This window comes from Elephantulus edwardii, unplaced genomic scaffold (assembly GCF_000299155.1).
Source record: "Elephantulus edwardii isolate Elephantulus edwardi_28Jun2011 unplaced genomic scaffold, EleEdw1.0 scaffold00071, whole genome shotgun sequence".
In the NCBI taxonomy this organism is placed as follows: domain Eukaryota; kingdom Metazoa; phylum Chordata; class Mammalia; order Macroscelidea; family Macroscelididae; genus Elephantulus; species Elephantulus edwardii.
This window is the reverse complement of record NW_006399821.1, coordinates 14,123,979-14,138,314: the sequence shown is the minus strand read 5'-3', so window position 1 is coordinate 14,138,314 and position 14,336 is coordinate 14,123,979. Positions and strand designations below refer to the sequence as shown.

General features: G+C 45.8%; 1 protein-coding gene across 1 annotated transcript in view; it reads right to left on the bottom strand.

Moving 5' to 3' along the window:
* RREB1 (ras responsive element binding protein 1) overlaps window positions 1-14,336 on the bottom strand; it is a 72,589-nt gene that overhangs the window by 29,505 nt on the left and 28,748 nt on the right. The window contains exons 4-5 of the mRNA XM_006888764.1: window positions 9,224-9,368; window positions 8,364-8,500 (exon numbers count right to left, since the gene is read on the bottom strand). Of these exons, the coding sequence (XP_006888826.1) occupies window positions 8,364-8,500; window positions 9,224-9,368 (282 nt within the window). The remainder of the gene's footprint in view (window positions 1-8,363; window positions 8,501-9,223; window positions 9,369-14,336) is intronic.

Here is a 14,336-nt window from a genome sequence, read left to right as displayed (position 1 = left end):
TGTGTGCGCACGCACGTGCTAAGAGTAATAAATATCTTCTTCACCTGGAGCAGAACAAAATGAATCCTGAGGTCAGCAAAAAGGCTCCTAAACAGCCCAGAAGTGGGCCGCTGAGGTGCTTCCTGGGCCTCCCTCTGACTTGTACATAATCCTATCAAGTCTGCTATCTTGGCAGTAAAGGCAGATATGCTTACTATGCAGAGCATATTTTCAAAAGGCTGCTGGGTAAACTGGCAGATTCCAAACTACAGGAAGCTCATTTGTTTAGACTCGCTGGTTCCCCCAGCAATGTATGGAAAATATTGTGTCTTATTTATTTATGGGCACCAAGTCCCTCAATGCTTCTAAATATCTGGCTTTCAAAGCAGTTTGATTACAAAATTTAATAAAGAGGTAGGCTTCAAACCAAATGTAAATAGCCACTCAGCTTTTCTAGCTTTGTGAAAAACAAAAACAGGTAAAATCAAGTCTTTATAAAGTAATCAGAAAAAGTAAAAGACAAATTGCTTTTATGTTTTCTGACAATAGGTCCTGGAGGAAAAGATGGAATTTGATTACTTCTCAATTTCATTGGAGTGGGACACTTAACAGCAGCACAAAATCAGAACTCTACAGGAGAAAGCTGGGAAATCTCTCATGAGATTAATCTCTGAAAACCTGGTGGAAGATCAGCTATGGGTCAGTTTTGACTTGAAGATCTACCACAACAACAGAGTCCAAGGGTGTATTTGTGGATTACTTTCCTTAATCCTTACCAAACCTAAAAAAAAAAAAAAAAAGGTCATCTAGACTCCTGGTGACTTTCTGTGTGTCAGCAGCACTGCTCTATAGGGTTTTTAATGGCTGTGAACTTTTGGAAGATCACCAGGCCTTTCTTCTGAGGCCTGGGTTCCCAGGCCAACCTTTCAGTTAGTATTCAGGTTTCCACCCAGGGACTTCTTAATCCTCACAGCAGCCCTGAAATCTATTTTGCAGATAAGGAAACTGAGATTAAATTTTCCTAGAGGACATACAGGGATTAGGTGCCAGGACTGGGATGGAGCTAGTGGACTCAACATAAAAAAATTCAAGGATGCTAATGTGCGGAAACTCCAAGTCCTTAACACTTGCCATGTCATATATTTAATGTCTGGACGGGATGGAGGCTCCCCTGACAGCATTCCCTAAATGCTACTAGCCAGGTTCCCAGCACCCAGCCCTGAGCAAAGAGGCCCTGCTTCTGCTCCCCAAACACACAAGGACCCTGTTAAGGTTAGAGCACACCAAGACCAGATCACTTCCTAGAGACCCTTCATTTGTTGCACCTTACATAGTTTTTTAAATGGTGGGACTGACACTCCTTTTTAAAAGGAGTTCAAGCTTCCTTTTTCCTTTGCTGTTTCCAGAGGTGAGGAGGAGTGCAAACAGCCTCTACTGCAGAGAGCTCCACCAGGGCAGGGCTGACATTCCTCCCCTCCCCCAGGCCTCTCCCTTACCCATCCAGGGCTTGAGAACTGACATCAAACAGCTGCACTAATCTCTCCCAGTTGCTGGGAGAAACAGCTCGGGCACTGGGACAGCTCCCCGGCTGTCCCATGGGCGGCGCCAGCCCTCCCAGAGCATGGGAACCTACCCAGGCTACACAGCGTCCCATTGACCTGCTCCGACTGTTCAACTGAACCAGTCTGGACAGAAATATGGGATGCAAGCTGGGCTGGCGGCTCAGAGGGTCAGTCCTTGCCCTTGGGCGTCTCCAATGTTCACACCTCCAACTCCTTACTCAGTTCCTGGGATTCTTGGACACAAGATACTGGGGGATATTTGTATTATACATTTTTGCAATTTTTAGGATGGCCTTTAATATGTGGGACCAATGCCACATTAGTAATTCCTAGGGTCTCTGTAGGCAGTGGGTGTGAATGTCGGGGGAGGGAAAGGTGTTCAGTGAAGGGCACTGAACATTCCTTAGCACACTGGGGAATCCTGTGGATGGTCCTGGGTCTGGCACCTCCTACAAAGGGAGGGCTCTTAGCTCTTCCAGGGACACAACTCCCTGGGCCTGTGTGCTTGCTGGGGTCTCTCACACACCAATTCCCCAGTAGATTTAAGAGCACTTAAATCCCCTCAGAGACTGCCAAGAGAGTATGAGAGCCCCAGTCAGACAGGCCTGGTGAGGGACCACACCACCTGAGGTAAGATGTTGAACCCCAACTAGATCCAGATTCTCTTCTTAGTTGAGAGAGCAAAGGTGTGCTCTTCTGCCCTGAATTTATGCACCCTCCCATTTTATTAACCATTCAGTTGCTTTCTGAACACAGCTCTCTAATTTGATGAAGTGCCTGACTAAATGCTGACATGTAAGAATGTGTTGACTACATCGTGACTGAAATAATTTTTAAAGGTATTATATTCTTTGTTTTAATCAAGAAAACTCTAAAAGAAACCCCACCAAACCTCTCAGTGCTGTTGACTCAGAACAGATTCAAAGTGGACCAAAGCTCCAGCAAGTTTTCCAGAGGAGGGTCATCATAAGGGAAAGACAGTTCATCTTTCTCCCTCAGAACAGCATTTGTGTTGGCAGTGCAACTCCTTAACCCGAGGCCACCAAAGCTCCCTTTAATCCAGAAGCCCTATTGATACCAAACTGACTTTACTATAGCCAAATTTAGGGAGTGCTAGAGGAGAAGTGGGGCATCAGGATTGGAGGTAGACTCATCAACAATCTGTGTTATGCAGATGATACAACCCTGCTTGCTGAAACGGAGGAGGATCTGAAGCACTTGCTGTGGAGGTTCAAGAATTGTAGCCTTCAATATAGATTGAAAACTCTATAGGGGAACAGCTATGGGTTGGTATTGACTAACAATACACAACCACAGAAACATTATATATACTTTTGCCAAATGTCATTCTCAACAACAGCCACTTAGACACAGAGGTAACTACCAGGTGGTCTGCTTTCCCAGCCACCTGCAGGTGAGTAAGAGACAAGTCTTCCAATACAAGCCCAGCCACCTGGTCTGTTTCACACCTGTGCTCTGAGCTTTTAGGTGGGCTTGTCCTAGGTGGCTGCTTAGTTCTTGTAATGTAGCTGGTTTGAACTAATTATATAAAGGAGTTTGAACTAGTCAGTTTAAACTAAGTATTACAAGGAGTATTACAAGTATTACACTGTGTATTAAGTATTACACTGTGGGGCTAACTAAAAGGCCATGCATCTTCTACTAGAGATTTATCACGTTGGAAACCGAGCGGAGGGTCGCCATTTTAAAAATAATTATAACAAGGAGTTGGGTGGTGCACTGCTTAACACATCAAGCTGTTAGCCGATAGGTAGGCAGTTTGAACCGACTGGTTGCTCTGAGGGAGCAAGTGCACTGGGTAGTCTCCTCCCAGAAATTTACAGCTTTGAAAATCTGACAGAGGGATGCCATGAATTGGAACCCATTCACCTGCAATGGGTATTGTTGTTTGTTGTTATGTGCTGTCGAGTTATCTGCGACTCACAGCGACCCTATGTACAATAGCCCTAAACCTTGCTCTATCCTGTGTCAATCTCACTGTCTCTGACACACCTACTCCCATTAGCCCAGTCACTGAACCAATCCATCTCTTTGAAGGTCTTTCCCTCTTGTGCTGTCCCTCCACCCTCCCAAGCATTATGTCCCCCTCCAAGGACGGGTCCCTTCAAAGTACATCAGATGAAGCTTCAGAATCCTTGCCTCCAAGGAGCAGCAGCAGCAGCCTGGTTGAACCCTGTTTAGGATGAACCTGTTTGTTCTCTCAGCAGTCCATGGTACATTCAATACTCTTCTCCAGCACCACAGCTCAAAGGCATCAATTCTCCTTTTATCATACTTGTAGGTAATTATACACATAGATTTCAGACTTAACATAAGAATACAAAATAGACCATTAGTGGCTTTTATGCCAAAATTATGAACTTAAATATGGAGTATACTGCTACAAACAATAAGATACTATTGACAGTACCTATTTCTTTACTTTCTTAAAACGAGATGTGTGGCTCACAGTCTATTTCCATTAGGTGGTGCTGACCTAAACTTTCCATCATCTAACCTGATTCACAGAAGCTACAATTTGTCACTCTGTTCTATTCTTATAACCCAGCAAGATACCCAAAACCACAAAGCATCCCCACACAAGGGGTGTCCTCTTTCCACCCACTGGCTCCCTGAACTCCCTATTTGATAACTTCCAATTCCAAATGCCAGCTCCCAGCAAGCCCCAGGCTTCCCGTGCTGCCTTCTCTATCTGCTGGGGGGCCTGGGAAGGAGGATTTACTGCTGGTCACGGCAGGGTGCTGGCAGAGTTGCCACCAGGAGCTAGAACAGCTCCAAGTGGCTCCGTGGCTCCCTTCCTGTTCTACAGGAACATTCCGTTAATTTCAAACACCAGGCAGTGGAGGAAAAAGGACCCAGCATTTTGATGACTCTGGATTCCCGATGCTTTCATGAAGGCACAGTGGGCACCCTGCCAGCTGAGGATGTGGGGAGGGCTGAAGGGGAGCAGTGAGGAGCAACAGCTGTTTTGAGTTATAAACTTTCTGTCTGAACTGGTAGCATCCCTCTGTGGTCGTGTGCCCTTTGGGGTTTGAAAATGGAGTTGGTGCCTATTTTAGCTCTGGGTCGGCAGTCTCTCTCCCCACCAGCTCCCGTCACAGTTCACTGCCTGGTTAGGCCCTTCTGGCCCCAAGGCAGCCTCTTACAGCAGGGTATTATGTGGGATGGAAGGGTACTCCGGGGGAAGGAGGCGGTAACTATGTTCTCTAATCAGCTCCTTTTGGTTTCCAGACCTACATCCCACCCCACCCAGTAAGCAGACAAGCAGGGTGATGAGATGGCTCCCCATCCAGCACACAAGGCAATCCTGGGTGTTCAGGGAGTTCAAGAAATGGAAAGGCTGTCCAAGCCCAAACCCACTTGCTGTCAAGCTGATTCTGTTCTCAGCAACCACGCAGGACAGAGGAGAGCTGCCCCACAGGGCTCTTAAGCCTGTAATCATTCCAAGCCACATCTTTCTTCCAGAAAGAGGAGCTGGTGGGTTCAAACTAATAACCTTCTGGGTTAGCAGAGGAGTGCCTACAGGGCTCCCTAAAGGCTGCCTAGAGAGGCTGAATGGAAGAGTGGCTACAGAAAGTCTCCATTAAGCCCTCACTAAACAAAGGGGGTTCCTGTTGAATGGGTAAGAACAATGCTCCACCTTGTTAGCAGGAAAGGCAGAGCACGAGGGTCAACATTACAACCCTAGTGACACCATTGGCATTCATGGCGAATTACTCAGCAATGTGGCTATTCTACCTGTGAGTGAAAGAAAGTGTTCAAATGCATCCCACCTCTTCCTGCTTGGAGTGGGAAACTCCAGTCTTTCCCAAGAACCAAGGGTCCCCCATAGATTCTGAACCATGGCACCCATGTGGCTCACAGGAGAACTTCCCAGAAGTCTGGGAAGTAGACCACCAAGGATCTCCTCAAAAAAGCTTCTGGGTAGGACTGCCAACCTTTCCACTAGTAGTCAAGTATTTAACTTCTTCACTCACAGACAACACCTCTCCCTGGAGCAGGGCTCAGACCAGAAGGGCCAGGAGAAACCACATCCCTGTCCAAACAAGCATTAAGGGGTGGGGGCGCAGGGGGGGGGACGACAATCCTGTCATGTCCATACCCTGTGCTCTGCAGGATGGGACTTCCCAGAAGCTACTAGGTCAAGATTTTCCTGTGAAAATAAGACTTTTTTAGGAAGGAGCAAAGGAGTAGTTATCTCATGACAAAATCAAGTATCAAAAGAAATAACCTATATGGTGGAAGGCAGAGGCATGCTTACAACTCCAGGTGAGGGCGCAGTTTTGCAGGGAGTTGGGGTCCCACTGCCTCTGCCAGCGACTCACCACCCACAGTTCCTCTGGACACCTCATCTCTGCTTGTTCAGGCTCTCTGTCTAGAGAAATCTTTTTTTAATACCAATTAACCACCTCTCAAGTCTTGGGGATGCTGTAGACTTTGAGGAAACTGGGGAGCCCAGGCCCTGAATCTCTCTGCTTTTTCTGGATAAGCAGGACTGCAGGGTTTTTGTTGTTGTTAGGTCATCAAATAGAGTACAACTTACAGAGACCCTATGAACAACAAATCTGAACCCGGTCCTATCCTGTGTCATCCTCATCATTTCTGACATACTTGAGCCCACTGCTACAGTCCCTGTGTACATCTCATTAAGTGCCTTCCCCTCTTTTGGTGACCTTCCTCCTTTCCAAGCATGATGTCTCTCTCCAAGGAACAGCCTCTCCTAGTAACATGCCCAGAGTATGAGAGACAAAGCTTCACCATCCTTGCCTGTAAGAAGGCTGAACCTTCTTCAAGACCTATCTGTTTGTTCTTTATGGAGTCCGTGGATTTTCAGACACACAGGATTTAAGGTCTGAAGGAGAACACAGAGAAGCTTGGGTATAATCCTTCCTGAATGTGGTGAATAAGGAAACGGAGGTGAGACATGACCCATCAGGGCCATATGTGAGCAGAGGTGAGGGAGGACTCTGGTGTGTGACAACCAGTTTGTGCCTCTAACATATGGTGACATATTACAGCACCTTCAATAGCTCAGGTTAAAACTCTTCATAAAGTCTTTTCTTTCTCCTTAATGGAAGAATGTCAAGCTAACGTGATTAAGCATAATGACATTTGACATGGTTTTAAGTTACTATACAATTAGGCTGGCCCATTTCCCCCACTCTAAAACAAAGTCTTTATAGTTTGCTCAAACCTTCTCTTGCCTAAGTCACAACTAAACATGTGGCCTCAAGAATGAAGTTTGGCCCATATAACAGTGATTCAGACTAACCATTCCCGCATTCCTACACCCCCAGGCTGTCTTCTCAAACACAGGGCTAACCTATACACAGACTCACCTTTGCTCTTTAATGAACCTTAAGCTGTGATTTTCAAGGTATGCTACTTTGAAATTTCTCAACTGTAGCAAAGGTGCCCATGTATTCTTTGCTCTTTCAACAATTAAAAAAAAAACAAACAAAACCACGGGTAGTAGCATTTTAACAAGCAGCAATTCCCTAAGAAAGGGCCCAAATCTATCTGTTCTTGAAGAACATAGGAAATTTGACCTGAAGAAAATGTTGTCAGAGAAGGTAAGAGATATAAAGATGAGTTTCACTGGAACTCGGCTGGAAGCCACGGTCAGCGTCTATGTCTTTTGGTTGGAGGCTGGCAGAGTTGACCCCGAACCTGCAGCAGCCATCAGTCACTGCTGTTGAACCACACTTGTGGCTGAGTGTCCCACAGTACTAGAACTCCCCTTTTCTCACTACGTGTAAGGTTTCTGCGCTACCAGTCCAGCGTGGTCCAGACATGTGTGAGCATCTTAAGATGTGCCAGTGCTGTGCTGAGGGTGTGACTCAGCTTCTGCTGGCTCTGGCTGAACGTGCACAGTGACGTGAAGAAAACATGCCAGTTATTCACAGGCAGCATGTGGCTGGGGCCTGCAGCACTCGGGGCTCACCAGGTACCTTATTGGGCAAAGCAAGCAGGGTGGAATCTGGTGACGATCTCCTGGGGTCCCAGCCACTCTCTGATACTTCTTGACCCCACCATACATTCCTTTTAATGACTTACTCATATCTTGTTCCATTTACACACATTTACATGGTTCAGTTTCCTCTTGATATGTTCATGTTGTGGGTATTGTTTGCTCTGCTGTTGAACCAGCCACATGGCAACCTCACACAAATAATACAAAATACCAAATTGTCCTGTGCCTCCTCCTCTAGGATTGGTTACAGACCAAACTGATGTGATCCACAGTGTTTTCACTGGGTTGGTTTTATTTTGTTTGTTTCTTCCAGAAGTAGACCACCAGCCCTTTCTTCCTAGTTTTAATCTCCAAGCTCTGCTGATGTCTGTTTAGCATCCTAGAAACAACATACAAGCCTCCACTGACAGGTGAGTAATGGCTACACACAAAGTATACCAGCTGGGGATCCAACCAGGGCCTTCCCCACGGGAGGCAAGAAATCTACCACTGAACCAGTGCTGCCCCACCCTCGGCAGCCCTGGGTGGTGCAGGTGATCAATAAGCTCAGCTGCTAAATGAAGCTGGCAGTTCAAGTCCAACCAGGCATACCTTGGAAGAGAGACTTGGCAATTTAATTGCAGAGAATCAGCCACTGAAATTCCAATGGAGCACAATTCTCTCACGATACTCATGGGGTTACCAAGTGTCAGAATCAACTCAGAAGCAAATGGGTTTTGGTTTATCATCATCTTCATCACATACAAACCAAGTCACTTGAGGACAGTTTGGAGAAATGGAAAGGAAGGATATATGGCACAGGAGCCAGGGTGGCGGGAGTTCCCTACCTTAGGGGATTGTCTGAATGTGTCTCCATGTGGGTCTCCAGTCCATATTTGCAGACAAACTCTTTGAAACATGCTGGGCAGTGAAAAACTTCATCAGTCTTCTTCTCCAGGTCACTTGCCTGTCCATCTTCTAACATCTAAGGAGAAAGAACAAGATAAAATTATCAAACGGGCCTCCTGGGTGTATGTGTTCTAGAGAGAGATCAACACCAAGTTGAGACGCTACAAAAAGCAAATGGACAGATATCCCTGCAAGATATTAAGAATGTTCCCGTTTAGTCACTCATTCAAGAAACAAACTCTCACAAATGCTATAGTCCATCCATTCCTCAACCCACTCCCCTACTCAATAGTCCTCACAGAGCACCTACCACATGTTGCATAAATGGTTAATATGTGTTCAGCAGGTAACTGAAAAGTTGGTGGTTTGAGTCCTCCTAGAAGTGCCTTGGAAGAAAGGCCTGGTGGTCTACTTGTGAGAAACAAGTTCGTGGAGTGCATCTTCTCTGATGCATGTGAGGTAGCCAAGAGTCAGCGCTGACTCTGGATGGCCACCAGTGTTTCCCGTGTGCCAGGCATGGGTATTCAAAAGTGAGGGACCCAGAGTTCCTAACACCTAGGAGGCTTATGTCCCATCAGAGATGCAATTTTAAAAGTGTGGAAAATGTTAAAAAGCCTTGAAGGAAGCTCCAAGGAGGCGGCACAAATGTATACTTTTCTGTGGACACTTCCCAGAAGAGTGTGGGAATGTGCATTGGAAGCTTAGGGTGAATTTTTGCCAAGGACCCAAACTAAGAAAAGACAGACTAGAAATAATTTTAAAAGTCTCAAGATGAGAGCACGCTGGGAGCAGGCAGGACCTTTTTAGCACATGTGGGGTCTTCCTTCTCAAACTCAGCATCGTGACTCAGTTTCCTCTTGGGGGGCAGTCGCCTACGCTTCAGTGGAGATGGGGGAGCTGCAGATGCAGCACCGTTAGGGTCCTTCTCATGAATCTTCATATGTCTGCAAAGAGCACACACAAAACATGTTAAGTAGTTTGTCTATTTACCATTTGTTTTTTGTGGGTTTTTTTTTCTTTCTTATTTAGGTATTGGCATTTAATTTTCCATTATGTACTCAGGAGATACAACTGGGACTAATTCATACAGTTAGTTTTCTCTTTTAAAACGTCATAATCTCCTCGAACCTCTAGAGCTCATGCAAGTGCTATCCAGAAATGTTGTTCAATGCCTTGCTGTCTGTTGAAAGTTATAGCCATAAATTTAAATACCATTAATGAGATGAAACCAAATGATCTGATGACCTGTTCTATTGTATTCTGGCAAGACATACCATTTTAGTATGGTATACAGAGTTTCCAGAGAACTGTTCTACCAGTTTATAAACCAAGCAAGAATTTGTATGTGCTTCAGAATTTACCTCCCATCTTCTGGTATGGGTTTTCTCTTATGTGCCATGTGAGGCAAAGCTGGGGGTCATATTTGAGAAGTGGAGGCAGTGGAGGTGTTTTACAAGCTTTTTCATGCTGTTTGTAGCAGTAGGTAGATTTCTAAATTGTGAAAATAGTTCAGATAATATAATGAGTAAATGTCATACTTCAATTCTGACATCTCCATACTAGGAACATACACAGAAGAAAGTATGACAGATGGCATATAAGCAGCCTTCTTCCAAAGGAGACTGTTGTCAGTGCCTGGCTTAAATGACTAAACAAAGATCCTAAAAACAAGGTCACATTGGAAAGGAAGAATAATTCTACAAAACCAAAAAGGTCAGTCTCAATTTCCTCATGATGAGGTTCAGCTTTCCTATGATAATCATTATCATCACCATCAGCATCATAGCATTCAACTGCGCCAGAAGGAGCTACGGCTATTTACATAGACCCATTTCCAAGCGCATCATACTTGAGAATTTCTTGGGGAAAAAACATTAGCCGTTTTCATGACCAAACCCACCACCCTTCTGTTTAGAAGAAGTTCAGCTCACTTTTCATTGCGCCTTCTTCAGAGGGCCTGGGAGACGAGCTGAGGATGAAAAGGTGTGTGAGGCACGGGCAGCATTAGGTCCCGACGCTCAGGACAAGCACTGACATAGATGTGACAATACAGTTTTCTGTACATAACAACCCCCCCACCCCCCAGCCCCCATGACACCCAGGCCTCAACTTTCTTGAGCTGGAGGAAAGAAGACGAGCTGCTGGGGATTACCCACTCACTTCTCTTGTTCTGGCTTGATTCTACAGATAAATTCAAGAAGGCGGGTCCCTTCCAATACTCTGCCTCCCGCCCCCCACCCCCCAAAGAAACAGCCCTACAACCCACCCAACTAGAACGGCCAATGTGCTCTCAGCTAACATGGGAGTCAAGAAAGGAGGCTCAGGCGAGGCCTCTGTTCTGAGAACTGTGGCAGAAAAATCTAGTGGGGAAAAAAACAGAAAAAAATCACAGCCATCACGTCTATTTTCAAACAAGCCCCTGCCTACATTATACAGGCAAGGGTGCTTTCTCGCTCTGCTGTTGGTCATATAATGCCTTGGGAAAGTTTACGGAAATAAACAGGCTTGTTCTAAGTACTTCCTCCCTTAAGGCAAACGTTTACTTAATATTAAGGAGCTCTGATGGTATATAGTGTGTTGATAGCTGGAAAAAAACCCCAATGGTTCAATTCCACCAGCTGCTCGTCAGGAGAAAGAGGTGCTGCCCCCTTTTATAAAGATCTAGAGCCCTGAAGATCCAGGAGAGGGTAACTATGAGTTGGAAACAACTCACTGGCAGTGGTTTTGGTTTCACTTACTATCAGCTTTTGGAGTGAAAACACAAAGGGTAGAGAATTTCTTAGAAATGCATTATATGGTACCACTCCATTTTAGGGATACTATTTTTAAAAAAGTAAAAGTTGAGCAAATGTAAAAGTGTTTGTGTTAGCTGTCGTGGTGCTGGCCCTACTCATGGTCATCTTTTATGGAGACAGCTTGCGAGGCCACCTGCGGAGCTGCTGAACCACCAACCTCAGAGTCAGCAGCCGGTCACAACTATCTGCACCACCAAGAACCATGATATTAAGGGACGTGGGTGTCAGGGAGCTCTGATGGCATAGCTTGTAGGAGGATGTACTGTTAACCTAAAGACTACAACTTTCTAATGGTTTCAATCTACCAGCAGCTCCTCCAGAATAAGATAAGCAGTCTCCCGTGCGAGTCACAGCCTCGGAAACTCGCTGGAGTTTGCTATGAGTTGACTCCGACCCGAAGGTAATGAATTTTGAGTCGAAATCAGCATCAAGAGTCTTACATTTAAAAAAATAGAGAAAGAATCCTACCTTTTCAATTAATTTAAACACGAACATTTTTCATAATTTGTCCAGATGAACATAAGGTTATAAGAATGTTAGAAACTACAGACTGATGTAAACAAGTCACTTGGACATTTCAAGTGGCATCTTTCCAAGGTAAATATTTATGTAAATACAAAAGAACGCTTTTAATGATTTCATTTTTCTATTTTATGAGAGAAGGTGCTTTCCTTGAGCAGAGGAAGCAGAGAGACAGTATTTACTGAGCACTTTCCACAGATAATTATTTCCATTTTGCAGATGAGGAAACTGAGGTCCAGAGAGGTCGACCTGCCCTGGCCGGTCTGTTACACTCTATTAAACTGTTTCACGAATCTTGTCAGTGGACTCTGTTCACAACCATAGGCAAGATCTCACGGCTTTCGTGCCTGGACTCTCTTCCCTGCCCACATGTGAGACTGTGTGCCTTGTGGTCAACTGGATGGAGGCAGAGTTGAAATAAACCTCACTGAGAGCACAAAGGCCAGTGAAGGGGCAAAGATCAGGGGCACAGAACTACGCAGACCTCTTTCTACTAAAAGACCAGAGTCCATGTCCTGTCCTTCAGAATTTGGGTAGCCAAGGGCTGCTAAAAGAGAGGGAAAGAGGGAGAGGTGAGGGGAGTAGGGGTAGAAAGAGAAAGAACAGGGTCAAAGCAACAAGATGTGCTTCGCAGTGAGGACAAGATTGCTGAACTTGGGGGCCCACCCCAGCTCTTGCCAAGCCCAGTGGGGGCTCCAGGTTCTGAGCAAAAGCAGAGCTCCAGCCTGGGGCTGAACCTCTGGGCACTTGCTCAAACACGGGGGGTGGGGGGGAGGAACACTAATCCACTCAGCTCATGGCTTTTCAGCCCTGTGATAATCATCAGAAGCAAGCCCTCTAAGAACCTGATTCAGTGAACCAGCCAGGGCTGAGTGAAGCCAGTCTCTTCTTCCCTGGGCTCCAACAGCCAAACTGGCCCCATTTCCTCCATAGTGCTGACAGGAAGTGGGCCAGGTACAGGACGAGACAGCGATAGCTCCTTCAGCTCGGAGGATGACCAAAACAGAAACGGGGCCTGGAGTGGGAGGGGGTGGACATGGCACCACTCTGTTTTGCTTCTACGTTTAAAATCTGTTTTACCCATAGGTTTTATTTCAAGGGACATTTCATTGAACTTTTGCATATCATAGACTTAATATATTACAACCGAACTCAGAACCAACCTGAGAATCATCCCACCTTCCACTTCAGCACAGAAACGCCCTTCACAGTACACGGAAGTGCCATCTTTCCTTTCTGCTCAAATACTCTTTCAATCCAAGTTTGCCATTTTCATCCACTTTAGTGGTCAAAATGCTCTCTACTGACTCAAAATTTCCACGTCTTGCCTTTCTGTCCTCAGGAGCAATCAGTGTACTTTCTCTTCAGATTGTTCATGAATAACTGTTTAACTTCTACGAAGTTCTTTCTTCTCAAAGTTTCACAGCTCCAGCCTCCTCAAAGGTTAGCACTCAAGCTTGCTGAGTGGTCCTGGCCTTGGGACACGCTCCGATTTGCAGATGTTGCCGTCAGTCATCACTTAGCCAGCCCGACTCACGGTGACCCCACATACACCCAAACAAAATGCTACCCGGCTGTGCATTCAGCTGCCTTCCAGATTGTTACCGATTTTCACTCACACCAGTCAATGCAAGCACTAGTTTTCTGTGCCCACGCTGCACAGTCTAAGGCCTCCTTCTTCCTGCTGGTCTGGGAAGTGAGAAAGACGTTAACCACTCAAATGCAGGATGGAGAAGACGTGGCCCAACAGCAACTTGAATGAAGAAGTGATGAGATGGTCAGCTGACAACAAATTCAGTAGGAACTGGGAGCATAGCATGATCTAAATATGCAAGCAGAAGCCTGGTAGCCCAGTCCTGAGCCCTTTGCTTTCAGCCCACATACAAACTGACACTTTATTCTGGGTGCAGCATTTCATGAAAGACCTGTCTATGTTGGGCTGTGAAGGCATGTATGTTGCTGTGATGCTGGAAGCTATGCCATCATTATTTCCAATACCAGCAGGGTTACACGAGGCAGACAGATTTCAGGGGAGCGTCCGAACTGAGAGAAGTGAGGAAGACTACTTTGACAATCAGACAGCAAAAATGTTAACGGTCACAGCAGAATACTGTGATCCAATATGGTGTGGAAGAGGCGCCCTCTAGGTTGGGAGGCTCTCAGCTCGACAACGGTTACAACAATGGACTAAAGCATGCTATGAAGATGGTTCAGGGCTGGGAAGGGTTTTAGTCTGTCTTTCATGGGGTTGCCATCTGAGCCACCTAAATGGCAACTAAGGACACATTTTGTTTATAGACTTTTCAAGCTCACCTAACCCTTTGCTGTATTAGAATTAGTGCTTGTGTTGCCCCTTTGGCCTGAGATGTTTGTCCTCAGATCGTCTCACCCCTGCCAGAGCCCAGCCTACCATGTCTGAATTCAAGCATCCCCACCCCAAAGACCATCCCTGACTGACGCTTGCATCCTGCAGTGCAGACACTCTCAAGCCCACCACCCTTCTTTACTCTCCTCAGGGCACATAATATGTATGTCTCTTCACCTTCACTTAAAATAAGCTCCCATGCAGCAAGAACTCTGTCTTTGATTATGTGC